Raw genomic sequence first — 26,389 nt, forward strand, 5'->3', positions numbered from 1 at the left:
TGACTGCTGAAACATGGGAAAGGGTTTCTACATTAGCAAAACCCTCGGGATAGTAGGGATTGTGATAGGCGCAGGAGCGGTGGCCACAATCATCGCCCTTTCTGTGGTCTATTCCCAAGAGAAGTCCAAAAACAACGAGATCGAGAACCAACAGACGACTACAACAAAGGGCCCGACAACAAATGTTCCAGCGACGACAAACGTCCCAACAACAGCACCATCCAATGAACCATGGGACCATTGGCGGCTTCCTCAAACTCTCAGTCCAGAAACCTACAAAGTCACCCTGTGGCCGAGGCTCCAGAAGAACGCTGAGGGACTTTACATCTTCACGGGAGATTCAAGTGTGGTCTTCAGATGTGTGGAAAACACAGATCTGATCCTCATTCACTCCAATAAGCTGACCATCAAAGACTCGACCACTTTAAAAGCACTCGGAGGTAATCCAGCTCCTAACATAGTGTCAACTAAAATGCATCCAAAAACCCAATACATGGCGATTTGGCTAGATCGAGAACTAACTGCTGGGGAAAGTTATGAGCTTTACACTGAATTCGTGGGAGAGCTTTCTGATGACTTGGGTGGCTTTTACCGGAGTGAATATTATGATGAGAATGGTGTGCTCAAGTAAGTTTTGGCCCTCTCTATCCTTAAAGTTCACATATATTTAGTTAAATCTTTATATATTATTTTTTTTTTTCCTCCCAGAGTGGTCGCCACAACTCAGATGCAGGCAACGGATGCCAGAAAAGCATTTCCTTGCTTTGATGAACCAGCAATGAAAGCCGTGTTCAACATCGTTCTTCTCCATGATCCAGGAACTGTCGCGCTCTCCAATGGCGTTGTGATCGGTATGTGAATTTACACACAATAATCTAGCTAGATTGATAAATCATATTTTGTGACCCTGGACCACAAAACCAGTTATAAGTGTAATTTTTTTAAAACTAAATTGTATCAATACATAAGATTTACATTCTTGTATATGGTTTATTAAGATGTACACAGTAAAAAAGCAATCAATTAGAGTCGGAACAACATGAAGAAATTAAATTAACAAATTCATTTTTTTATTACAATTTTAAGTGGATTTATCATGAAACAAATTATGTTGTACCCTTAAAAAACTCAAGAATTGTGTTGTTTTAGCTTATTTTGTTTAAGTAGTTTAAACAAACAGGAAACGTAATTTTTTGTGTGTGGAAAAATAGTTGGCAGAGATACTGTACAACTATTTGAACATCTGGAATCTGAGGGTTCAATAAAATCAAAACATTAAGAAAATCACCTTTAAATTTGTCTTAGGAAAGCGCAGTTACAGTTGACAAAATATCTTTACGGAACATAATATTTACTTAGTGAACTTGATAAACTGTCTTAAAAAATGTAGTAAACCTCACTGTAAAAAATAAATCCGTAAAATTTACGGGAAAAAAACGGCAGCTGTGGTTGCCAGTACTTTGCCGTTAAAAACACGGTACAAACCGTAAAAGTAATTTCTCATTTTTACGGTAAACTACCGTATTTTATTAATTTATATATGTCTGTATTTTGAATGACCAACGTCTACACATCTTTTGTTACACAGTTAGACACGTTAGCACACCCACATGCAGGTGATGATTAGGAAGTTACATAATGAGCCAATGCTCATCACAATCAACTTTTCCCACAAGCAGAAAAGAGTATTAGCATCTAGAAGGTGCTCAGTGTCATTCACACAGCTACTAAACACCAGTATGGTAACACGCATAAAATTAAAGTAATGAAATAAACATTGTTTATCAACATTAGATGTAACATAAATCTCTAATGTACATAACTGATGGGGAAACAACTAAAAAGATCCATATTAATGTCAACAAAATGCATAAAAAGTTATGTGCCATGCAGGGAATTCTGGGAAAGTAAATTTATGGTTATTTGCCGTTTATATTAAGGATACATACTGTTAACCATGTTACGGATTTGTACTGTAGCATTTTTACATGTTTTTTACCGTTGAAATCACGGCCATTTTTTTACAGTGCTGTTGCCTTAATTATTAAGTAAATGAACTATGTGCAAAATTAGAAAAACTGTTCCAAGTTACATTGGGTTTACTCACTATATTTAAGTAAAGTCAATGTGTTGCTTTTAGGGCTAAACGTTTACTCACTTTTTAATGTAAAGTAATTTTGCCGCTTTTAAGCTGCATTTTGACGCTTTTTTTTCTCACTTTATTCAGTAAAGTTAACTTGTCAATTTTAAGGCTATGCATTTACCCACTCTTTAAGTAAACAGTGGTCAACAACCTTTTTAAGCATAAGATCCCTAACTTCAGCTTTGCTGAAATGCAAGATCCACTCATCAAAAATCTGACAGAAAAATAAAGCAAAGATAACTAAAAATAATAATACTATAAAAAGTATACCAAAACAAACATTAAAGCATAATTCTGCAACTGAAACTGCAGTTTTGCATCATATTTTGCATGCAGCTCCAATTCACAATGTTATAGGAAAGCAAACGGCTGCTTCAGTAGAAAAGCACACAACATCATTTGCATTGAATTGCGTGGCAACTCGTTCTGTGTGATCTTGCACCTTGATGGATTTTTCATTATACAATTGGTTGTTCATTACCCAATATTCAAACACACTTATCTTTCAGTATGGTACAAACAAATCCCTCTTCCCGTTCTTGGTGGATATTGTATGTGTTTGGCTTATCTCCAGTATTCTGAGCATGAAGAATGACATGCAGAGAGCTGTATACAGAAGTTTGCAGCAGTTAACCGTAATGAAAATCAAAACAGCAGTTAAATCAAATGTACTTATTCTTCTGTCATTTTTGGGATCTGTAAGGAGAGTAATAAAGCTCGGGTTGATAGACTGGTTGGCAACCACTGGTGTACCAGCCTGGTCTCATGAGAAAACAATTATTTTATGTTTTGTCAGTTTAGTGGCTAATTCGTACAAATTTGCATGAGTTCAGTCGTATAAAAATGTGCGATTTTAAAAAGGAGGTGTGGCACCCAACCCCACCCCTAAACCCAACCGTCATTGGGGGATAAGCGAAATCACACTACATTGTTTGAATGAGATTTTACGAATTCATACGAATTGACCACTAAATCAAAAAGTTACGAATTGCCATAAGATCATGTTGGGTGTGCAAGGTATTTTTGGTCATTACATTACATTACATTACATTAGCTATATAAGACTGGTTTTGTGGTCCAGGATCACACACACACAAAAATAAATAAATAAATAAAAACCTTATCTAACAAGTAGCTATACCATTTTGACTGTTAGTCAAACTTTATGTTTATCATCAGCTCTGCTTGTTACCGGTTGTCTACTTGTTACAGGTTGTTCTTTAAAAAATTTTTCAATTATAGATCAGTGGTGCAATCACACCATTTTTGTTATACAAAATCTCAATTAGAGAATGAAATCTAAACAGGATTTATATTGAATAAATCCAAAAACAGTGTGCTTTAATAGAAAATACACCAATGGGCTCAAATTGCTGAATCATTTATGTGAACTTGTTCATTTAAATGAACTACCAACAAGAACCGATTAACCACAATGAATCAGATCTTCCAACATTACTACAACAGAGCAAAGTTCAAGATTTACTAAATTAAATCTGACTTTACTATGCTATGTGTGGTTAAGACTTAAGCGTCATTAGAACAAATCTGATTTTACTAAAACAAAAAATGATGCGAGTTAGCAAACATTTGTTAGTATTTCGTTGCATCAACAGCTTGTTATTACAACAGCTAAAATTACTTTAGCAGCTTGTTCAAACTACTTATTTAATACGAGTTGAATTCTTACGTTTTTTTGGGGACAACTTAATTGTTTTATGTTCAATCCACTTCAATTTGTAAAAACAATTAAGTTAACTTAACCAATTTGTGTTGAAGGAATTGAGTGGAACTCAGCATTTTTACAGTGTAGATTAACTTAAATCAATTAATTTCCTTACATCTTCAAACTGACTCCAGCAAATTTGAAAGTTAATGTTTCATCACTCACTATCTTTTTCTTTCTTTAGAGGAGATTCCAGTTACAGAGGATGGCATTTCTTTAACCAAAACCACATTCGCACCCACAGAAAAAATGTCGACATATTTGTTGGCATTTATAGTCAGCGAATTCACCTACATTGAACAAAAACTTGATGATCTGCAGGTAATTTACTTAATATTTCTTCAGAATCTTAAGAAAGACATTACTGCTCAATGTAGCAAAAATTTGAAAGCAGCATGTGTTAATTTACGATTTGTATTCATTTTTTTAATCAGATTCGAATTTTTGCACGTAAAGAAGCCATTGATGCAAATCAAGGAGAGTATGCACTCAATGTGACCGGAAAAATTCTCCGATTCTTTGAGGAGTATTACAATTCGTCCTACCCACTGCCCAAATCAGGTAAGAACCTTAAATCCCAAAAAGTTCAATTCATTAATTTTTATTATTAGAATTTAAAAGCATACTTCACAGAAAAGCTTTTACATTTGCTTTTAATTTCTCAACTTAGAGCCATTCAGAAGACATCTTTTTTTATTCTGTATAACTTAAAAAAGGATTATGATCTTTAGTGATTCATAAATTAATAATCCACAGCTATCTGCACTTTTATAGTCAAAGAAACCACTACAGGCAACACAAAATTAATACCTGTGGCTGCTGATGAAAAATAAAAGGGTAAGTTCACCCTAAAAAATGATTTTCAGTCATTAAGAACTCAAGCTCATGTTACTCCAAACGACCTTCGTTCATCCTCTGAACACAAATTAAGATATTTTTAATGAAATGAGCCCCCTCATCCTCCAAAGACAGCAACAGTCCTAGTTCTTTCAAAGTATAAAATACCAAAGAGGTGGAATAAAATACCAAAGTGGTTCAATCTGAATATTATTAAGTTACAAAAATACTTTTGTGTGCCCGTAAAGGAGAAAAAACAACTTTGTTTAACAATTTATTCTCCTCAGTGTCAGTATATTGTGCAAGTTTATGAGCAATGTACCATGACTACGCCCACACGGAATCTGCGCACCAAAATTCTCCACAGAAATAGCAAAAATCGTCCGCAGATTCAAGTTGATATTTGTGTTTTATGCTTACAAAAAGTATTTTTGTCACTTGATAATAGTCCAATTGAACCACTGAAGACATATGATCTATTTTTGCGAAAGTTTTTTTTTTTTTGGTAATTTTCTGGACTTTGAATGAGCGACCATTGTTCTCAATAGAGGAAGAGGGAGCTATCAAATCTAACTTACAATATCTTCATTTGTTTTTATTAAAGACGAACATGTGTCTTCATTTGTGTTTCAAAGTCTCACATTTTTTAAGCAATATAAGGATGAGTGATTAATAACAACATTTTATTTTTGGGTGAACTAAGCTTTTAATGTTCAAATTCTTGCACAAACCAATAGTTCACTTTTTAAAACCTCAATGTATTGTCAAGTGCCACAGGTATTAATATAGTTTATTTTTTGTTTCTTTTAAATTGCTGGTAGCCATTACCTTGCATTTTATGAATTCCTAAAGACTACATTTTCACCTTAAAATGAATTTAGCTGCATTTTTACTCATGCCTCAAAATGTTTGCAGATCAAATCGCTCTGCCGGACTTCAACGCTGGTGCAATGGAAAACTGGGGTTTAATCACGTACAGAGAGACAGCCCTGCTGTACGATGAAGAAATGTCCTCAAATGGAAACAAAGAGAGGGTCGTCACTATAATAGCCCATGAACTTGCCCATCAGGTAGGAATCACTTTTTATGACAGGAAATTAAATGTGAAATGTTTACAGATGTTCTTATTATGGCCGGTTTCCACTGGTGGAGTGCAATACGGTATGCATTTATTAGTTTTTCATTGTCAAAGGTACCAAAACACGAACCATACCATAACACATTTTTGGAAAGAGTGGAGCTAGACTCACTGCTGAACTCTATTGGTCTTTCTTGATAATTTGCTGAATGTCTCCTGATTTAAAAGCCACTTTAGACAAAAGCATCTGTCATTGGACTAAATGTAAATGTACAGAGAATCATCACCTGCATGTGAATTAAGCTAGGGGAATGACAACACAGCAAGCTCCATTTTTAAATACACAGCTGAAACATAACATATTACAATGATGGCGTACAACAATAAACCATGCCTGGCTCAAACAAAGCTTGTCGCCTTCTTGTGCCAAGTATCTACATCAGGGGTGCTCAATCCTGTTCCTGGAGATCTACCTTTCTGCAGATTTCAGTTGCTACCCATATCAAACACACCTGCCTGTAATTATCACGTGGTGTTCAGGTCCTAATTAATTTGTTCGGGTGTGTTTGATATGGGTAGCAACGGAAATCTGCAGGAAGGTAGATCTCCAGGAACAGGATTGAGCACCCCTGACTACATGATGACATTTGCATTAGAAGTAAATGATACTGATTGGGTTGATCCCATACTTTACTGAACTGTACCAATAACTTAAAACTTTCTCAAAAACAATTCCATGGCAATTCGTAACTTTTTGATTTAATAGTTATTTCATATGAATTTGTTTAGTCTTATTCAAAAATGTTTGTATGATCTGAGAGTGGGTTTACGGAGCACAACTATATATAAAATAGGTTTTTGTACTAATGATAAGACATCCTTAGCAACTTCTCCGCAAATATGTACTGTAGCTATGTTAGCTCGAGCTGCTTTCTCTCATTAATAAACATTTTCACTATATTTCCAGTGGTTCGGAAACCTTGTGACTATCAGGTGGTGGAATGACCTGTGGCTCAATGAGGGTTTTGCCTCTTATGTGGAATATCTTGGGGCGGATAAAGCTGAGCCATTATGGAACATTGTGAGTATTTGAGGCCAAAGCGAAAGCTAAATGCTAAAAGCTACGGCTAACTTCAAACTCTTAAATTTCACAGAAAGATCTGATCGTTCTTAATGATGTGCACCGAGTTTTCGCTATTGATGCATTGGCCTCATCTCATCCCTTATCATCTAAAGAAGAGGATGTCCAAAGGCCGGAGCAAATTAGCGAAGTGTTTGACACAATCTCCTACAGTAAGGTAAACTTTGTGCTAAGTTTGTAACGTCTAACATGTTGATTGCAAATGTTATTTTTTGTAACGTAGTATTTTCCTCTAGGGGGCATCAGTACTCAGGATGCTATCAAACTTTCTGTCTGAGGACGTGTTTACTCAAGGGCTCAGAGTAAGTTCGTTTGTACACTATTTACTGGTTTGATTTAAGGAATTTATTGTTCTGTTCATTCATGACCGATTTGTTTCAACAGACCTACTTGGAACATTTCAAATTTAACAACACAGTGTACACAGATCTTTGGGACCATCTTCAAATGGTATGTCGAAATTTAACAAGAGTGTTCAACTATGTAAAGTTGAAGTCAGAATTATTAGCCCCCTTTTGAATTTGTTTTTTCTTTTTTAAATATTTCCCAAATTATGTTTAGCAGAGCAAAGAAATGTTCATAGTATGTCTGATAATATTTTTTCTTCTGGAGAAAGTCTTATTTGTTTTATTTTGACTATAATAATAAGCAGTTTTTAATTTTTTAAACACAATTTTAAGGACAAAATTATTAGCCCCTTTAGGGTAATTTTATTGTCGACTGTCTACAGAACAAACCATCAATATCCAATAACTTGCCTAATTACCCTAACCTGTCTAGTTAACCTAATTAACATAGTTAGGCTTTTAAATGTCACTATAAGCTGTATAAAAGTGTTTTGAAAAATATCTAGTAAAATGTTATTTACTGTCATCATGGCAAAGATAAAATAAATCAGTTATTAGAGATGAGTTAACACTATTATGTTTAGAAATGTGTTGAAAAAATCTCTCCGTTAAACAGAAATCTGGGGAACAATTAATCAAGGGGGCTAAAAAGTCAGGAGGGCTAATAATTCTGACTTCAACTGTATACAGAGAATAAATGCTCATTTCTGAATTGTTATAGGCTGTGGACGAGACTGGAACTGAACTCCCCAGATCTGTGAAAGATATTATGGACCGCTGGGTTCTTCAAATGGGCTTCCCTGTGGTCACTATTAACACCGTAACTGGACAGATCTCACAGGAGCACTTCTTATTGGACCCTGAAACCAAACCAGAGCCATCAGAATTCAAGTATGTCAAACAAAAAGCATCAATCACTGAGTTTAGTCAGCAGGATTTGCCAGATTCTTTAAATCTAGGATGTCACTATTAAAAACTAAATTCCCTTTTATATTTAAAAATATAAAAGAACATTTTAGTTTTAATTAAACTGGCCGTAGTGTATATGGGTGAATGACTGTGTATGGATGTTTCCCAGTAATGGGTTGCAGCTGAAAAGGCATCCACTGTGTAAAATATATATATGCTAGATAAGTTGGCGGTTTATTCTGCTGTGGTGACCGCTGATGAATAAAGGAACTAAGCTGAAGGAAAATAAATAAATGAATAAAAGCGAAAAAATTTAATTTCCAAAGTTTGTCATACGCTGATAAACATACTGAAAATTAACAATTTAAGTGTGCAAATTATTGACAATAACAAAATTAGCATAGAGCCTAGTGTATAGCAAAAACAACAAGTATGTGTAAATATGTGCTGACAAAGCTTGCAAGATCAGTTTTTTTGCATTTGATGGAGGCTATTTGAAATAGTGTAAATTTACGCAGCAATAATTTACCAAAAATAAAAAATAGATTATTTTATAGGCCCTCAAACTGCATTGTCATGTTGAAGAACAATTAAAACACAAAAAGTTTACCATTTTAAAATTGAAAACAATTTAAAAGCCCTCTAAGATATATCCTACATATTAATTCTGTCTTATAAAAATGTGGAATAACTATATCACAGTATTCTTTATTTTTCAGCTATGAGTGGTTTGTACCAATTACATGGACAAAGAATGAAGCAATAAAACCCCAGTATTGGCTGCTGCAGAAAAACAGTGAGTTTTAAGATTGATACTGACATTAATATTGATTGATTTATATTGTGACAGCATTGCAAAAAAATGGCATTGCAGCCATCATCTAGTATGCTTCATATGACAAAGGATACATATTATATTCTATATTCTATTACATACAATGACAGTAAATGAAGAACACAACACAACACAACACACACACACACACACACACACACACACACACACACACACACACACACAGTTCAAGTCAGAATTATTAGCCCCCGTTTATTTTTTCCCCCAATTTCTGTTTAACGGAGAGAAGTTTTTTTTTCAACACATTTCTAAACTTAATAGTTTCAATAACTCATTTCTAATGACGGATTTCTTTATCTTTGTCATAATGACAGATGATATTTTGCTAGATATTTTTCAAGACACTTCTATGAAGCTTAAAGTGACATTTAAAGGCTTAACTAGGTAAATTAGGTTAACTAGACAGGTTAGGGTAATTAGGCAAGTTATTGTTTAATGAATGTTCATTCTGTAGAAAATGTTTATTCAAAAATTAAAAATGGCTTTTATTCTAGCCGAAATAAAACAAATAAGACTCTCCAGGAGAAAAAATATTATCAAACATACTGTGAAAATTTCCTTGCTCTGTTAAACATCATTTAGGAAATATTTAAAAAAGAAAAAAAAGAAAATTAAAGAGGGGCTAATAATTCTGGCTTCAAATGTATATATATATATATATAGATACATACAAAACCTTTATAAAACCATAATAAAAACATAATTGAATGATGATGATGTTACAATTTTTTTTTCCGATTTCAGAATTCATATCTTGTCATGTTTGGATAAATACAATAAAAGACAACATTTACTTACGGTAAATCTATGCTTTTTCTCTTTTAGCTCAATTCGATGACATGAAAACGAATGCAAATGAGTGGGTTCTCGCCAACATCAACATGGTAGGATACTACAGGGTTAACTATGATGAGCAAAACTGGGAACGCCTGCTTAATGCTCTCCAGACATCCAGAGAGGTAAGGAGAAATATGTTTATTAACAATTCAGCCAGTGTCAAATGAGCATCTTGTCTGTTAAAATCACATATAAAATATACTGGAAACACATATTAATTATGCATGAAACTTGGTTTTGGAACATTTTTATTTAAGTGATATTTATTTTATTTTAAGTTAAGTGATAACATTTTTTTTCACATGACACTACGTTTCGTGTGATTCCAATGTTATCTCTTTGTGATTTATTGGCTAATTTGTACAAATTTGTTCGATCTCATTTGTATAATCTAATAAGATTTGATTATCCCCATGGTTGGGTTAAGGGGTGGGGTTTGGTGTCCTTTTTAAAATAATACAGTTTTGTACAACCAAACAGTTTAGTAGCTAATTCATAAGAATTAGCCACTAAACTTACAAAAAAATAAAATAGTTACGTTTCCTCGTGAGATCAGGCTGATGATTCACATGCATTCCATGTGTGTTTCACTTTTGTTTCATGTGTGATTTACATGTTCTATGTGTGTTCCATGCTTGTTTTACGTGTGATTTACATGTTTCATCTGTGTTCCATGCGTGTTTTAAGTGTGATTTACAAGTTCCATCTGTGTTCCATGCTTGTTTTACGTGTGATTTACATATTTCATGTGTTCCACATTTCTTTCAAGTGCGATTCATTTTCCATGTGTTTCATACTTGATTTGATGTTCAATGTGTTTAATTTGGGTATTCACATAATCATATGTGTTCCACATGCAGGTGAAGATGGTGAAAATAAACCACTTATGAATCTTTAATTTGTTGCTGTAATGATCATCCACTGCCAATACAACAACCTGGATATTACTAAAAGACACTAAAAGAAAGTTTAAATAATAAATAATTATTCACAATATTTTGAAGTGCTCTTGATATCAATATTGTGCATGTCCATATTCACAATATATTGAATAATTAAATATCAGCATAAATGTCTACATGTTATGCGTGTGTGTTTTTCCTGCTAAGGTTTATTGTTAATATACTGTTTTTATTCAGCATAATAACTACTTTTAAATGTGATTTCCTTCAGAGTATTCCAGTTATTAACCGGGCACAGCTAATCGATGATGCTTTCAACCTGGCCAAGTAAGATGCCAATTTCATTCTTTAAAATTCTGAGTATAATCTCCAGTCAGTCCAAATACTAATAATCATCTCTATCCTTTATAGAGCAGGAATTATTAAAACAACCTTGGCTCTAAGAACCACAGAGTTTCTAGATGTAGAAACCGAATACATGCCATGGCAGTCTGCTCTCAACAACCTGGACTACTTTTACCTCATGTTTGATCGCTCAGAGGTTTACGGCCACATGCAGGTAAGTTTGTCTCTGGATATTTCAATAACACCAGCTAAACTAAGCTTTAAATATTTGTTAACATACATTAATAATCATGTTGTTTTCATGTTTGCAGGCATACATTAGAAAGCAGGTGACACCCTTGTTTGAATACTTTACAGAACTAACAGACTGGCAGGGTGTGCCTGACAATCATACTGAACAGTAAGTCATGAATATTCAGCATTTACCATATTTACATAAATATGTATTTATTGCATACTTTTTTTGGTATCTGCAGATACAATCAAGTGAATGCTCTCCGAGTTGCCTGCAGCATTGGGTTAAAAAATTGTACAGATCTTGTTACATCATGGTTCGGAGAGTGGATGAACAATGAAGATGCCAACCCGTAAGTTTCACACTGGAGTAAACAGAAATTTTGTGTCTGACTATTTTACATTATATCGCATTATAGCATTGATGATAAAATGTATACTAAAGCAGATCATACAGTTCTTGCTACATAATATTATTCATTCATTCATTTTCTTTTCGGCTTAGTCCCTTTAGTAATCAGGGGTTGCCACATGGGAATGAACAGCATTTGTTTTATGCAGTGGATGCCCTTCCAGCTACCACCCATCACTGGGAAACACCCATACACTGTCATTCACACACACATACACTACGGACAATTTAGCACACCCAATTCACCTGTACTGCATGTCTTTGGACTGGGAGAACATGCAAACTCCACACAGAAATACCAACTGACGCAGCCGGGGCTCGAACCATTGACCTTCTTGCTGTGAGGCGATCGTGCTACACACTGTGCCACTGTGACGCCCCATAAGAATATTATTATTATTATAGCTCTGATATAATATACAGTTTAAGTAAGAATCATAAGCCCTCCTGAATTATAAGCCCTCCTGTATATCTTTTCCTCAATTTCTGCTTAAATGGAACACATTTCTAAATATAACAATTTTAATAACTAATTTCTTTTATCTTGGCCATGATGACATTACATAATATTTTACTAGATATTTTAATATATTTTTGAAGAAATTAGTGTTTAGCTTAAAGTGACATTTAAATGCTTAATAAGGTTAATTAGGCAAGTCATTGTTTAATGATGGTTTGTTCTGTAGACAGTTGAAAAAAATATTGTTTAAGGGGGCTAATAATATTGACCTTAAAATGTTTTGTAAAAAATTAAAAACGGCTTTTATTCTAGCCGAAATAAAAGGAATCAGACTTTCTTCAGAAGAAAAAAATATTTTTGAAAACACTATGAAAAAAAATCCTAGCATCAATCCTTACACATTTCATATCACTTACACAAATTATATAAAATACTATGAATTAAAATTCTATGAAAAAATTCTAATAATTTTGATTTCAACTGTGAAGTTTATTCATGAACAAATTTTGAGAGGAGCACGTGATTATGATTGAACACAGCTGGTCTCGCATTAACTAACACCTGATTCACTAATCAGATGATTTCTGACTCACTATAAATAGCCAGAGGTTTTACTACAGTTATCTTCTCCATGAAGAATCCCCCCTTCCACTCAGTGGTGGCTCAGCGGTTAACACTGTTGCCTCACGGCAAGAATGTTACTGGTTCAAATCCTTAACAAGCCAGCTGTCATTTCTGTGTGTTTACATGTTCTTCCCATGCTCGCGTGAGTTTTGCCCCGGGTTCTCCAGTTTTCTTTCCACAGTTGAAAACATGTGTCATAAGTCAATTGATCGATCTTAATTAGTACTATAGTCGAGCTCATAACCAGCTCTACTATTATCTGCCATCAGCCCTTAAACAAAGGGGGGAGTTCTCGAGACCTACCTGAGCTCAAACTACCCCTCTCGTCCTGCAAACGGGAGGGAGCCTCAGGCTTAAGGATCTTATGACCTCAGGGCTCTCGGGACAGTAGGCCAATATTATAAATTCTTAGTTTTGAAAGTATAAAGTAGTATGTCTATAATGTTGTTACAAAACATGTATAAATATTTAATTTGTCAAATAATATAAGATGTATTTTTTTTAATTATTAAATGCCCCCCAATGATTCCCCCAATGTGTAAAGCACTTTGAGTGTATAAAAAAGCACTATATAAATGCAATGAGTAATGAAGTGGATTATATTAAAATAAATAACATCAGGTTGCTCCGGTTTCCCCCACAAGTCCAAAGACATGTACTAGAGGTGAATTGGGTAAGCTAAATTGTCCGTAGTGTGTGTGTATATGAATTAGAGTGAATGGGTGTTTCCCAGTGATGGGTTGCAGCTGGAAGGGCATCCCCTGCATAAAACATATGCTGGAGAAGTTGGCGGTTCATTCAGCTGTGGCAATATATGATTAATAAAGGGACTAAGCCGAAAAGAAAATGAATGAATGAATAAATAACATCAAATATGTAATACTTTTTTTCCTTAAACACAACTTCGCAACACATCAGTGTGTTAAAAGTTTGTATGCATTTTCATGATTAGCAACAGGGTCAAAAGTAACATTTAACATCTCCAGAAAGAACATCAAAGATTTTAAATAATTTTTAAAGTTATGGGGCCACTGCATATTAAGCCTTTGCAGTATTTCAGTACATTTACTGACTGCAAAATTCAAACGTTGAATCAATAGACTGCCATTTAACTCTTTTTTTAACCGTTGTTTTTTTCTGCATCAGAATTCATGCCAACTTGAGGTCTACAGTTTACTGCAGTGCCATTGCTGCAGGTGGTGCTGAAGAGTGGGAATTCGCCTGGAAAATGTTTGAAAAGACTTCCGTCGCTTCCGAAAAAGACAAACTGAGAGCTGCAATGGCATGTGCCACCCAGCCCTGGTTACTGAACAGGTGAGCTCACGGCAGGTTAATACTAACAAATGTATATATCTCTCATTATATTCAGTTAAATACATGAGCTTCGGGTTATGTTGCAGGTATCTCGAATACACTTTGGATGCAAACAAAATTCGCAAGCAAGATGCTACTTCTACCATTGTCAGCATTGCAAGCAATGTAGGCGGCCAATCATTGGCTTGGGATTTTGTTCGAGCCAATTGGGAGTACATTTTCAACCAGTAAGTAAACTCTTTGGAACACTTTGGACTCTATTTAATGTTCTAAGTGCAAAGTCTAAAGCGCATGTTGCAAAAGTCTTCACTAGCGAGAAAACAGTTAAACAGACCATCTGCAGCGCGTGGATAAAGAACGAGACTCCTCCATTCTTTTACTCTTTACTCCTTTACTTTTGTGGAGTGAGGAAACAGTGTTGTATGGACTCCACTGAAAACATCCATTACCTTACATATTTATGTTTTTTAAATGCAAATATTTGTTTCAAAACTGTTTATAAATTAAGTTCTAGTTTCAAGCAAATGAATAAATTAACAATAATAATGAAGTGTGCTCAAAAAACTGAGTTATATACAACAACACTTCCTATTCTTATAACATACGTCTCCAAAACCCAACAGATGGACAAATCTAAACTAAATATAAATTTGCATATATTAAATAATACTGTTAGTAACAATAACATTATACAAGCACAAATTGTCATGAACAATCTAAAAAAGCTCCCCGACATGAAGGCATGGAGGCAGTTCTATATACACACACACACACACACACATACACACACACACACACACACACACACACACACACATACATATATATATATATAGATAGATAGATAAAGATATGGATATATATATATATATATATATATATATATATATATATATATATATATATATATATATATATATAAAAATATGCCACAAAGTGGCGTAAAACCTCAAAATGAGGGTTTTACTGGTCTAAAAATAGCAACAAATCGCGCCAAATATGTCCTGCGCCTTATTGCGTAAGGTGTATGATAGGGCCCATAGTTTTCTATATAGTAAACGCATTTCCACTTTTTTTTAAAATTCTCCATTAGGTATGGAGGTGGATCTTTTTCTTTCTCCAATTTGATCAACGGCGTCACAAAGAGATTCTCCACTGAGTTTGAACTGAAACAGGTATGTTATCTTCTTCATCAATGCTTGATTTATTTGACTGCCATCATGTAGAAGTCAAAATTATTATTATTATTTTTTCTTTTTCCAATATTTCCCGAATGACTTCTCCAGAGCGAGGAATTTTTCACAGTATTTTCTATAATATTTTTCTTCTGCAGAACGTCTTATTTGTTTTATTTCGAAAAAAAAGTGAACAAAAAAAATTATTTCTGTCCCTGAGACATTGGGGATAAATATATCCCTGAGTTATTGGGGATAAAACTATACAGGAGGGCTAATAATCCTGACTTCAACTGTACATGTGAATGTTTCTAAATATCCTTTTCTGTTTTGCAAATGCAGCTAATGCAGTTCAAGGAGGACAACGAGCACATCGGCTTCGGTTCCGGATCCCTAGCCATTCAGCAATCCATTGAGAGGACAAAAGCCAACATCAAATGGGTGGAACAGAACAAAGCTGATGTTTTACAGTGGTTTAAAGACCAATCCAAACCCTAAAAGCTATGAACATGCTGTGATTAGTTTGCTCTGAGGAGGAGAGGAACACTGGGGAACACGCTGTTTTGCTATATCTAAATGAGGACTCAAGAAAAATGATTATTTATTATTCATGATGTTCGCAATATTTTCCACAGCTACTTTCTTCCTATGAAGATGTACAGTGTATAAATATGTTTTCTTGGAGTTTTTTCATGTTGTAATTATTCATTTTGTCTTTGATCATTCTTTGCAATGTTTTATAATGTTATTATAATGTTAAATAACTGTAGAACTGAATATGCAAATGGTGCATGATTATTTGGTATTTGTCATTTTGATATTTTGTGTAATGAAAATAAACACATCCATCCATAATCTTTTCTACTTTTCTAGTCTAACTAGATTAACTGTCTAGTCTATCTAGTTAACTGTCTGTTTTCTGACTGTAGTACTTGTTAGGGCTTTTCATACTTCATAATCTCTTGGTTATCTTTGTTCCAAAGCTCATTTTCAAGCATAAGGATACATTTCTAACTTATTATTTCAAAGCTGTGCCAGCCGTCAGAGGCCAGTAAATTACCTTGTCTCTCAAAAGTTATAATATACATCAAAGTAGGAGCTTTCGTAATTGAAATGTTGAATCAAACATAACCAAAAAATCAAATTGTGTGTGTCAAATAACTTTGATTGATTGATTCATTTTCATCAGCTTAGTCCCTTATTTATGAGGGGTCACCAAAGGGGAATGAACCGCCAACTATTTCGGCATATATTTTACGCAGCGGATGCTCTTCCAGTCCCAACCCAGTTCTGGGAAACACCCAAACACTCTCACATTCACACACATACTATGGCAAATTTTGTTTACCCAATTCACCTATAGCGCATGTCTTTGGACTGTGAATTACTGTAAAAAGAACATGCAAACTCCACACAGAAATATCAACTGAGACTCAAACCAACGTTATTTTTTCTGTGAAGCAACAGTGCTAACCACTGAGCCACAAACTTTGATTCAAAAGAATAATTTTATTTCAGCAGATTTTTGTCACTTTCAAACCAAGCTGCTTGAATTTTTAAGTGAAATCTGTATTCCTATTGAAAGTGAAATAATTCCTATTGAAATGAATAGCCCATAATATTTTGCAAAGCCATTTGTTTGCAATGGAGTTTTGTGTGCTGGAAATGATGCACACTTCAAAGATGAGTCCTTGAAAACCACACAAGCCAAACAAAGTGTTTTGAAATGAGACGATCAAGCCTACAGAGGACCGATCTCCTCTCCTAGTAACTATCATAGTCGCCGTTAATAAGTGGTAATAAAACTTGTAATTACTTTTTTCAAAGTGATTTTAAAACTTATTTTAAGCGATCTGATAGTAAAATCACTTTTAGTAAGACATTTCATACTCTTTTTGTTTTTTAACATGTTTATTTATAGACAAGTAAAATAAAACCTAATTAATACTTTTAATCCTTTTAATTTGCCATTATCAGCAGACAATGAATCTAGGTATGTTCAAGGCCATAAAGGATCCACCAGTTGTATCCTTTATTACCTGGGAAACATTTGGAGGCTGCATTTGAAAGACAGCCTTCATTGCTCCATGATGATGCAGTGCCCTTCGAATGCATCCTTTAAAGGAAATGAGATGCAATCACAGACATAAGTTGATGTTTTAAATCTCACTTTTTATAATAAAGTTTATTTGTTGGCATCAGTGGAGAACCATGAAGAACCTTTAGCGTCAATTGAATTTTTCTAGTCAGTGTTTTTTTAATATTTGTAATGTTTTTTTAGAAACGCCAACAGGTTCTTTGAGAAACCAAAAATAGTTCTTCATTGGAATCACTCGAGGAAAACAAAACAATGAAACATTTCATTTTAAGAATGCCTGGATGATGCATAGTTTTCCAAACAGTTGGCAAAGGTGATACTGTTGAATATTTGTTTTATCATTTAGTAGGGCTGCAAAACTACAGTACACTGGTTTCATGGTTTGGTTTGATAATAATTATCATGTCATTGATATCACCATGTTTCCCAGTAATAGGTTGCAGCTGGAAGGGCATCAGCTTCATTATACATATGCCAGAATAGTTGCCGGTTCATTCACTGTGGAAACCCCTGATAAATAAGGGATGAATGAATGAATGATATCACGATGCATCAACAATGAATCAATGATGCACTTTTTAATTACTTGCACACGTGTTGCCTCCATTGCCATATATGCTACCACAACAAAGTAAGTCAGGAAACCTTCAGTACATCATAACTAGGTATGGTCTGTTACTAAAACAATACCGAATCATCCTAGTCTACATCACGATGCACCACAGAAGCAAAGAATTTCGATACCCTCATCATTTATGCCTCATTGTAAAAAATGCTGATTTCCACACAATGGATTTGTGTTGATACAACATAATAAGAATTAAGTTAGCCAATTAGCTTAATACATTATAGCTCATTTTAAATAAGTAGTTTGAACAATCAGCAAACATATTTTTGAGTGTGTAGCCTTATTATAAACTGGCCTCTAATATAATTAAACATAAAATTTAAACCAAACCATAATATATTTTTTGTTTACATTAGATAATTTCACGACTGAGACGCATCCATGTTTGTTTTCATGAGTTCCTTCCCACGATTCTCACCGTCACATTCTACTTAAGAGTAATGGCTGCATAAACATGTCAGGAAAGACACATGGCATGGTATATTATCCTAGTGCACCTCAACTTATCAGATTTCCAAATTCTTTCACTAGCCAGTCTCGGTGTTAATAGATGAGCCATTATACCCTTTGGGAGGAGAAAAGGTGGGAAGAATAAATAAAATAACATCTGTTTGGGCTGATTGTAGCTGACCTAAACTGATAGGGAGCATGAAGAGAATCCATTTTAGCGCAATGTGCCTTGGATGCACCTTCTTGGGAATGGCTTCACTGGCCACCATTGTTGGTTTGTGGACCGTTCAACTCCTTCCAACAACTGAATCTCATGTCGAGCCTTGGAAAGAGTATCGTCTACCAGACACTCTGTTTCCACACTACTACAACATCACTCTCTGGCCTCGACTCCAGCCGGATGATCACGGCCTCTATGTGTTTACTGGAAATTCCAGCGTGGTCTTTAAATGTTTGCGGGAGACTGATATCATCATAATTCACTGCAATAAGCTGAACCTGACCTCAGAAGATGGATATCTGGCCAAACTATCAGCATTTAGTACTTCAGAGGTGCCTTCAGTGAAGAAAACCTGGATAGAGGAGATGACGCAGTACCTTGTCTTGCAACTGAATGGTAAACTCAAAGCTGGAGAGCTCTATGTGCTTTACACTGAGTTTGTTGGAGAACTTGCAGACGACCTGGCCGGGTTGTACCGTAGTGAATACGATGAGGACGGAGAGAAAAAGTAAGTCCATATGAGATTTTTAAGATCTGCAAGACATTCAGATCTGCATTAAGATCATCATCTTGGCTATTTTAGTTGGCAGGTCACATGTTTGTTTCTCTCAGGAGTCTCTCAGGAGCTTTATACCTGTCTGACCTTTGCACCCTCATATAAAAAAGAGAAGACACTAACAGCAGCCATAAAGCAGCTTTTTATGTTTATGTTTAAGCATTATATGATAGAGGGAAGTTCTCATGTGTGAGGGGTTCAATCATCATGCACACGTTGTTTGAACACATAAAATACCTATTTTTATACACAATGGTTTACTAATAACCCAGTGTGGATTTTACTGTCTGCACTTACCATTTTTTGTTAGGAACAAAGTATCTTGCAGATATGACAATAATGACTTCCTCCAGGATAGTTGCCACCAGCCAGATGCATCCCACACATGCTCGCAAGACCTTCCCATGTTTCGATGAGCCTGCAATGAAAGCCGTTTTCCACATCACTCTCATCCATGATAGAGGAACCGTGGCCCTGTCCAATGGAATGGAGATTGGTTAGTTCTAATGACATTCCTGTGAGGGGTGGGTTTAGGGTTGGAGGAGGGCAAGACGTAAATAAAATACAATTTAATACTTAGTTTAGTTAATAATATTTATAATACTCAGTATAATTACTGTATTACATTACTGTGAGGGTTGAGTTTAGGGTTGGAACAGGGCAAGATGTAAATAAAATACAATGCAATGGGTAGTGTAATGAATAATATAAATAATACTCAGTATAACTACTGTTTTACATTACTGTGAGGGTTGGAAGAGGACAAGATGTAAATAAAATACAATTTAATGGGTAGTTTTATTAATAATATGAATAATACTCAGTATAATTACTGTTTTACATTTCTGTGAGGGTTAGGTTTAGGGTTGGAAGAAATGAAGATGTAAATAAAATACTATTTAAAGGGTATTTTAATTAATAATATGAATAATACTCAGTATAATTACTGTTTTACATTACTGTGAGGGTTAGGTTTAGGGTTGGAAGAGAGGAAGATGTAAATAAAATACTATTTAAAGGGTATTTTAATTAATAATATGAATAATACTCAGTATAATTACTGTTTTACATTACTGTGAGGGTTGGGTTTAGGGTTGGAAGAGAGGAAGATGTAAATAAAATACTATTTAAAGGGTATTTTAATTAATAATATGAATAATACTCAGTATAATTACTGCTTTACATTACTGTGATGGTTGGCTTTAGGGTTGGGGTAGGGCTAGACATTAATGAAATACAAGTAATGGCTAATTTAATCGATAATATTTACAGCCGCAGCTGTATCCCTTCTAGCAACAACCACCAAAGACTGTATTCCCCTAATGTGTACCCTTCACTTTTAAAAACTTGCTAATGCAGAATTAAGACTGATTTGAATTAGAAAACATTGTTGAATTGACTTATACAGCTTTAATGTAGGTTTACTGCTTTTTTTCCTTATTTAGAAAACGTGGACACCATTGTTGATGGACAGCCAGTTACAGTGACAACATTTGAACCCACAAAGATCATGTCCTCGTATCTATTGGCACTGGTTGTCAGTGACTACACTAATGTTACATCAGCAGATGGCACCTTGGTACAGCTCTCATTCGCCTCTCATGAGCTGTAAAGCTGTTTTAACAGATAAAAATTATGTTTATTGAGCACAAAATGTCCCTAACTGCATATGTGCTCGTAATGCGTATGACTAAATGATGTTTGCTCTGAGCAGATACGGATATGGGCCCGTAAGAAAGCCATTGAGGACGGCCATGGTGATTATGCTCTGAATATAACAGGCCCAATCCTGAAGTTTTTTGAAAACTATTACAATGTACCTTATCCACTTTCTAAATCAGGTGGGTTTATATTATATCAACTCATGAATGTTATTATATTATTGGCTTAGGGGAAATTAATTCTTTTCACTCTTTCTCTCACTTGAAGACCAGATTGCCCTTCCTGATTTTTACTTTGGGGCGATGGAGAATTGGGGTCTGGTGATGTATAGAGAATCTAACCTTCTATACGATCCAACCGTCTCATCTAATGCAAACAAAGAAAGAACAGCCACCATTATTGCCCATGAACTGGCTCACATGGTACTTGTATTCACAAAAATATGACAAGTTAAATGTATAATACCTATGATGTGTAATATAATAATATCATGTTTTTTATGTGTTTTACTGCTCAGTGGTTTGGCAACCTTGTGACTCTAAAATGGTGGAATGAGGTTTGGTTGAATGAAGGTTTTGCATCTTATGTGTCGTATCTTGGTGCAGACTTTGCAGAACCATCCTGGAACGTGGTGAGTGCTCACAAATTAATGCTACATGTGGCAAAAATCAATTAAAAACATTTACATCTTTTAAAATGAACTCTATTTAGAGTTTAGTCAGGGTAACGTCATGTTCATTTTTTTAAGCAATAATAAAACATAATGTACTTTTTTTTAAATTTACAAACTCTATAATATACAGCAGCTGACAAATCATTTTAGAAAATAAAAATCAAATAGCCAATCTTTTGAAAAAAAAAACTGAGAAGTTTAGGTGCTCTAAGACAAAAAAAATAAAAACTTTATATGGGTGATCTAGAACCTTTTTAAAGTCCCTTACAGATTTTTGTATACAAAGGTTATATAAAAACTTTAAAGAATTAGTGTAGCAAAAGCAAGTTTGTTTTGAGTTTAACGTTAACTTACCGTGGTTTAACTGCAACTGTCTTTTGTAAAGATCTGTTCATTTCCATGTGGCAGCCTTACATCCTGCCTCAGATCTACAAACAAATTTAATGTGACAAAAAAAAAAAAACGTTGATAAACGTTTTGCCATTGACTACCTTAAACAAAGCTCACCTATAATCGTTGAAACGCCTACCGACATTTAACAGCTCAAATATTTGCTTCTTCGTCCTGAGTCTCAAACGTTTTGAGAGAAATTTCAAAATAAATCTGGAGTAACTCTGGTAACACCCGCTCTTTGTTTCCCTACGTCACCACCCGAGTCACCACACGCCAAATGGAGACATTAAAATAACTGACAAAAATATATTTTTAAAACAATAAAAAAGGAAACAGATAATACTTTATATTATGTTAGGTTATTTATTTATATTATTCCCTTTCCTGTACGTTTTCACAGAAAGACTTGATCATTCTTAAAGACGTACACCGCGTTTTTGCTGTGGATGCTCTGGCCTCCTCTCATCCGCTGTCTTCTAAAGAGGAAGATATTATAAAACCCGAGCAGATCATTGAGCAGTTTGATACTGTCTCCTACAGCAAGGTACAGTACACTTGATAAACTTGAAGAACACTGATAAGAAAAAACTCAATGTTTATTCATTACCTGCAGGGGGCGTCGGTGTTGAGAATGCTGTCAGACTTCCTCACAGAGCCTGTGTTCGTTCAGGGACTAAATGTAAGATGCATCCTCTTGCATGTGATAATAACGTGTGTTTTGTTTCTAAGTTTAATGTTTATGCTCCATATATGCAGTAAAGTAAAATTATATTATGTTTTCCTCTTAAAAGACTTATCTCACCATGTTTGCCGATCAAAATACAGTCGGTGAGGATCTGTGGGATCACCTTCAAACTGTAAGTTACCTCAAAATTAAATATAAACTTAAATATGTCAATATAATGCATTTAAAACGTAATTATTTGACTAATGTTTACATAGAAGTTCTCAGAAAACGTAATGTTTGTCAGTACTGCCCTCTAGTGGTTCATTACTCTTTTTAAAGGTGTAAGTTATGTCACAGAATATTTCAAAAATAATTCTTTCCCACTGTATGACTGAGACTGTATTTGTATGTGCTGATGTATCAAAATAACCGACGACAAAAAAATAAAATAAATAAATAATAATAATAATTCCTTCTGAAACGTATTAACCAATAAAGAGTGTGTAAATGATGACATGATGTTTCTTTTTGAGTGAACTATCCCTGTAACACATCTAGGCTGTTAATAAGACTGGAACAGTACTTCCCTTAAGTGTTAAAGTAATCATGGACCGCTGGGTTCTTCAAATGGGTTTCCCTGTGGTCACGGTCAACACTACGACTGGTCAGGTCTCTCAGATGCACTTCCTTCTGGATCCCGAGTCTTCTCTGCAGAGGACGTCTCCATTCAAGTAGGCCTAAAGTCATTTCAGAAGCTGCAGAAGTGGTCAACATTTGGAGTGGATCAACAAAATTGTCCTAAGACAAAATTGAGTGTCGTTTAAAGGTTTAAAATAACTTTGATGCAAGGTTTTGAATCACTTCAAATGTTGACCACTGTAGTGTTCCATTTACGCCTGTTTTCTATAGTGTTTAATACTATTTCTACTGATTCTTTTAGCTATGAATGGATTGTACCCATTAACTGGATGAAATCAAAGATGGTGCAGTCACGCTTTTGGCTTTTGGAAAGAACTGGTATGAACACAAAAACATGTTTTGATTATGTCATTTTATCCTGTCAGGCAGTTCTGAAACCAACAAACACTCTTTATGTATAATAAACAGATTTACATAATTATCTTTCAACATATAGCTGTATATAATGATATGAAGACGACTGGGAGTGAGTGGGTGCTTCTGAACCTGAACATCACAGGGTATTACAGAGTGAATTATGACATTGGGAACTGGGAACGTCTCTTAAATCAGCTGGCAGAGAATCACAAGGTAAATTCACATAGACATGATTAGATTTAATATCAAATTAGCCACATTTATCTGTCTTTCATATGTTATTACTGCATAATTTTCATACAGGTCATTTCAGTCATCAACAGAGCTCAGATAGTAGACGATGCATTTAATCTCGCAAGGTAAAGAGATATGCAGCACAAATGAAGAGAACTAAGAAGAAAATATTTCATTCATTCATTTTCTTTTCGGCTTAGTCCCTTTATTACTCTGGGGTCAAAAGAAATAGTTATTACTTATAATATGTGAATGCAAATTTCAATGTAATCTGAATTCTTTTTCAAGGGCTAAGATAATTCCTGTCACTTTAGCACTAAAAACAACCACATACTTATCTGAAGAAAGAGAATATATGCCGTGGCAGTCTGCCCTCAACAACTTGGATTATTTCTACCTCATGTTTACACAAACTGAGGTCTATCGACTCTTACAGGTTTGTTCTAATAATTAATCGATGTTAAAAATAAATCATACTTGATAATTGGGTCTGTTGTATAAGTATGTACATAGGCATGCTATTTTTATAAATTTTGCATTTCTTGTTGTAGAGCTACACTAAAAAGCAGGTGACCCCACTTTTTGACTATTTCAAGACTATTACTGAAGACTGGTCTGATGTTCCCTCTGGCCATACAGACCAGTAAGTAATCCATAAATAATGACATTTTCAAGTGATGCCAAAATTGTATCATAAAAAAGTCATAAATAATTGACATTTGATTTATTTTTTGTATTGTCATTCTGTAGGTATAATCAAGTTAATGCAATTAGATTCGCCTGCAGCACTGGTGTAGATGAATGTCAAAATCTCACTTCAAGCTGGTACAAACAATGGATGGACCAGCCAAACCACAACCCGTGAGTATATTCAGAATGCATTTGAGCAATTGGTACTCCTTTGACAGATCAAGCCAATTATTCATAGAGTCAGTAGTTTTTGCAGTGTTGTGCTGCTCTAATTTCCCTTTTTCCATGAGGAGTACGAACTATAGAGACCTAGACATGCACATATTTGGAAATTTTAGTCAGCATCAATAACAGATAACTATTTATATTTGAAAAACCAATAAATATAGAGGCCAGTAAATACAAATCTAAAAGGACAAATTCATTTACTCACCCTTCACTTGTTCCAAACCTTTTTGGGCCCTATCATAAACCCGACACAGTGTGGTGCAAGGCGCGGCACAATAGTCTTTTGGTAGTTTCAACTTGGCGCAAGAGTCGTTTTGAGGCGTTGCGCTACGCTGTTTTAATAGCAAATGCATTAGCGCTCATTTGTGCGCCCATAGGCGTTCTGGTCTAAAAAGGAAGTCGTTCTGAGGCGGACCGCTGGCGCGTCGCTATTTTAAGAAACTAAAACAGATTTTTCATTAGACCAAAACTAACCCGGTCTAAACTCCGGCACAGAGTTGCGCCTCGCTTACGCACTGCTTAATACGCACAAGAGTGCAATAGGCAAATATCTTTACATATGAAAAAAAAAAATATTAAGGATATATATAATAAATAATAATAATAATAATAATAAGAATAGATATAGAATATCAATATAAAGCATTAAAATATTAAAAAACATTTTATTTTCTAGTCTACATAAATATGAAAAATCACTGCTTTTATGTCTTCTTCATCTTAGGAGGCTTTTTCAGTTCATTCATAACAATTTGCTTTTGTATAATGTTATTATTATTAGCAGTATTATTTATTATATCCATATTTATATTTGTTTTATTAAAAACAAGCTTAGATTTGCCCACCTGTCAGGTTTTAGACCATATGTGGCACAGCATGTGTTTTAGGATATAACTCAGGTTTTTGAGCACACTTTGTTATTATTATTCATTTATTCATTTGCTGGAAATTAGAATTGAATTTAGAAATAGTTTTTGAAACGAATATTTGAGCTTAACAAACAAAAGTATTTATTTATAGACTAATTGATGTATGTGCGTAAAGGTTTCCCTATCCAAGAGCGAATGTGAAAGTGATCCATTATCTCTCATTCTCAGCCAGTAGATGCTCTTTTTAACAGTTTTCTGTTAAAAAAACTGTTAACTGTTAACTGTTTGCTTGTGAAATGCTCATTTTTTCCACTTAGACTTACTTTGCGTCCTGTAAATAGCGAGTGCGCTCTTGGCACGACGCAGCTGACTCCTAAAGGGAATGGGAGATGAGACTCTAATTGGTTTATTCTCAAAACACACCTATAACTCATTAAGAAAATAAACTCAACCCTTTTAGACCATGCGCCGAAGCGCAAGGCAGATTTCCCGTCCTTAAATTAGCAAAAACGCGTCCTGACACGCCCTGAAAGCGTTTGCGCTCTGCGTTTTGCGCTCTGCACATGGACCGTCAAAATAGAGCCCTTTGTGTTCATTCTTCTGTTGAACGAAAAAGAAGTTATTT

At 34.7% G+C, this 26,389-nt stretch overlaps 2 protein-coding genes and 1 long non-coding RNA gene across 5 annotated transcripts in view; 2 read left to right on the top strand and 1 right to left on the bottom strand.

Moving 5' to 3' along the window:
- anpepb.1 (alanyl aminopeptidase, membrane b, tandem duplicate 1) lies at nucleotides 1-16,195 on the top strand. The gene is given in 20 exon segments (NM_001089325.1): nucleotides 1-627; nucleotides 709-851; nucleotides 4,054-4,190; nucleotides 4,304-4,430; nucleotides 5,622-5,776; nucleotides 6,752-6,865; nucleotides 6,939-7,082; nucleotides 7,162-7,227; nucleotides 7,310-7,375; nucleotides 7,994-8,163; nucleotides 8,901-8,977; nucleotides 9,863-9,996; nucleotides 11,048-11,103; nucleotides 11,188-11,335; nucleotides 11,433-11,521; nucleotides 11,598-11,708; nucleotides 13,998-14,165; nucleotides 14,252-14,392; nucleotides 15,259-15,340; nucleotides 15,683-16,195. Coding segments are annotated over 20 exon segments (2,898 nt in total). The 5' UTR covers nucleotides 1-13; the 3' UTR covers nucleotides 15,839-16,195.
- LOC141380907 (uncharacterized) overlaps nucleotides 1-22,611 on the bottom strand; it is a 30,286-nt gene extending 7,675 nt beyond the window's left edge. Inside the window, exons 1-4 of one of the 3 annotated variants that reach the window (XR_015526220.1) lie at nucleotides 22,157-22,288; nucleotides 21,982-22,055; nucleotides 19,590-19,766; nucleotides 15,778-19,270 (exon numbers count right to left, since the gene is read on the bottom strand). This is a non-coding gene — a long non-coding RNA (uncharacterized LOC141380907). Of the gene's footprint in view, nucleotides 1-15,777; nucleotides 19,271-19,589; nucleotides 19,767-21,981; nucleotides 22,056-22,134 lie in introns of those variants that run through there. The other 2 variants (XR_015526218.1, XR_015526219.1) reach the window with 2 other exon arrangements.
- LOC100004744 (aminopeptidase N) overlaps nucleotides 18,715-26,389 on the top strand; it is an 11,226-nt gene continuing 3,551 nt past the window's right edge. Inside the window, exons 1-16 of the mRNA XM_087311889.1 lie at nucleotides 18,715-19,244; nucleotides 19,646-19,788; nucleotides 20,738-20,871; nucleotides 21,007-21,133; nucleotides 21,222-21,376; nucleotides 21,472-21,585; nucleotides 22,421-22,564; nucleotides 22,634-22,699; nucleotides 22,812-22,877; nucleotides 23,246-23,418; nucleotides 23,628-23,704; nucleotides 23,823-23,956; nucleotides 24,047-24,102; nucleotides 24,266-24,413; nucleotides 24,529-24,620; nucleotides 24,728-24,838. Coding sequence (XP_087168015.1) covers nucleotides 18,715-19,244; nucleotides 19,646-19,788; nucleotides 20,738-20,871; nucleotides 21,007-21,133; nucleotides 21,222-21,376; nucleotides 21,472-21,585; nucleotides 22,421-22,564; nucleotides 22,634-22,699; nucleotides 22,812-22,877; nucleotides 23,246-23,418; nucleotides 23,628-23,704; nucleotides 23,823-23,956; nucleotides 24,047-24,102; nucleotides 24,266-24,413; nucleotides 24,529-24,620; nucleotides 24,728-24,838 — 2,270 coding nt within the window. The remainder of the gene's footprint in view (nucleotides 19,245-19,645; nucleotides 19,789-20,737; nucleotides 20,872-21,006; nucleotides 21,134-21,221; nucleotides 21,377-21,471; nucleotides 21,586-22,420; nucleotides 22,565-22,633; nucleotides 22,700-22,811; nucleotides 22,878-23,245; nucleotides 23,419-23,627; nucleotides 23,705-23,822; nucleotides 23,957-24,046; nucleotides 24,103-24,265; nucleotides 24,414-24,528; nucleotides 24,621-24,727; nucleotides 24,839-26,389) is intronic.

The sequence above is a fragment of the Danio rerio genome, chromosome 25, assembly GCF_052040795.2.
Source record: "Danio rerio strain M-AB ecotype USA chromosome 25, GRCz13ab, whole genome shotgun sequence".
Lineage (NCBI taxonomy): Eukaryota > Metazoa > Chordata > Actinopteri > Cypriniformes > Danionidae > Danio > Danio rerio.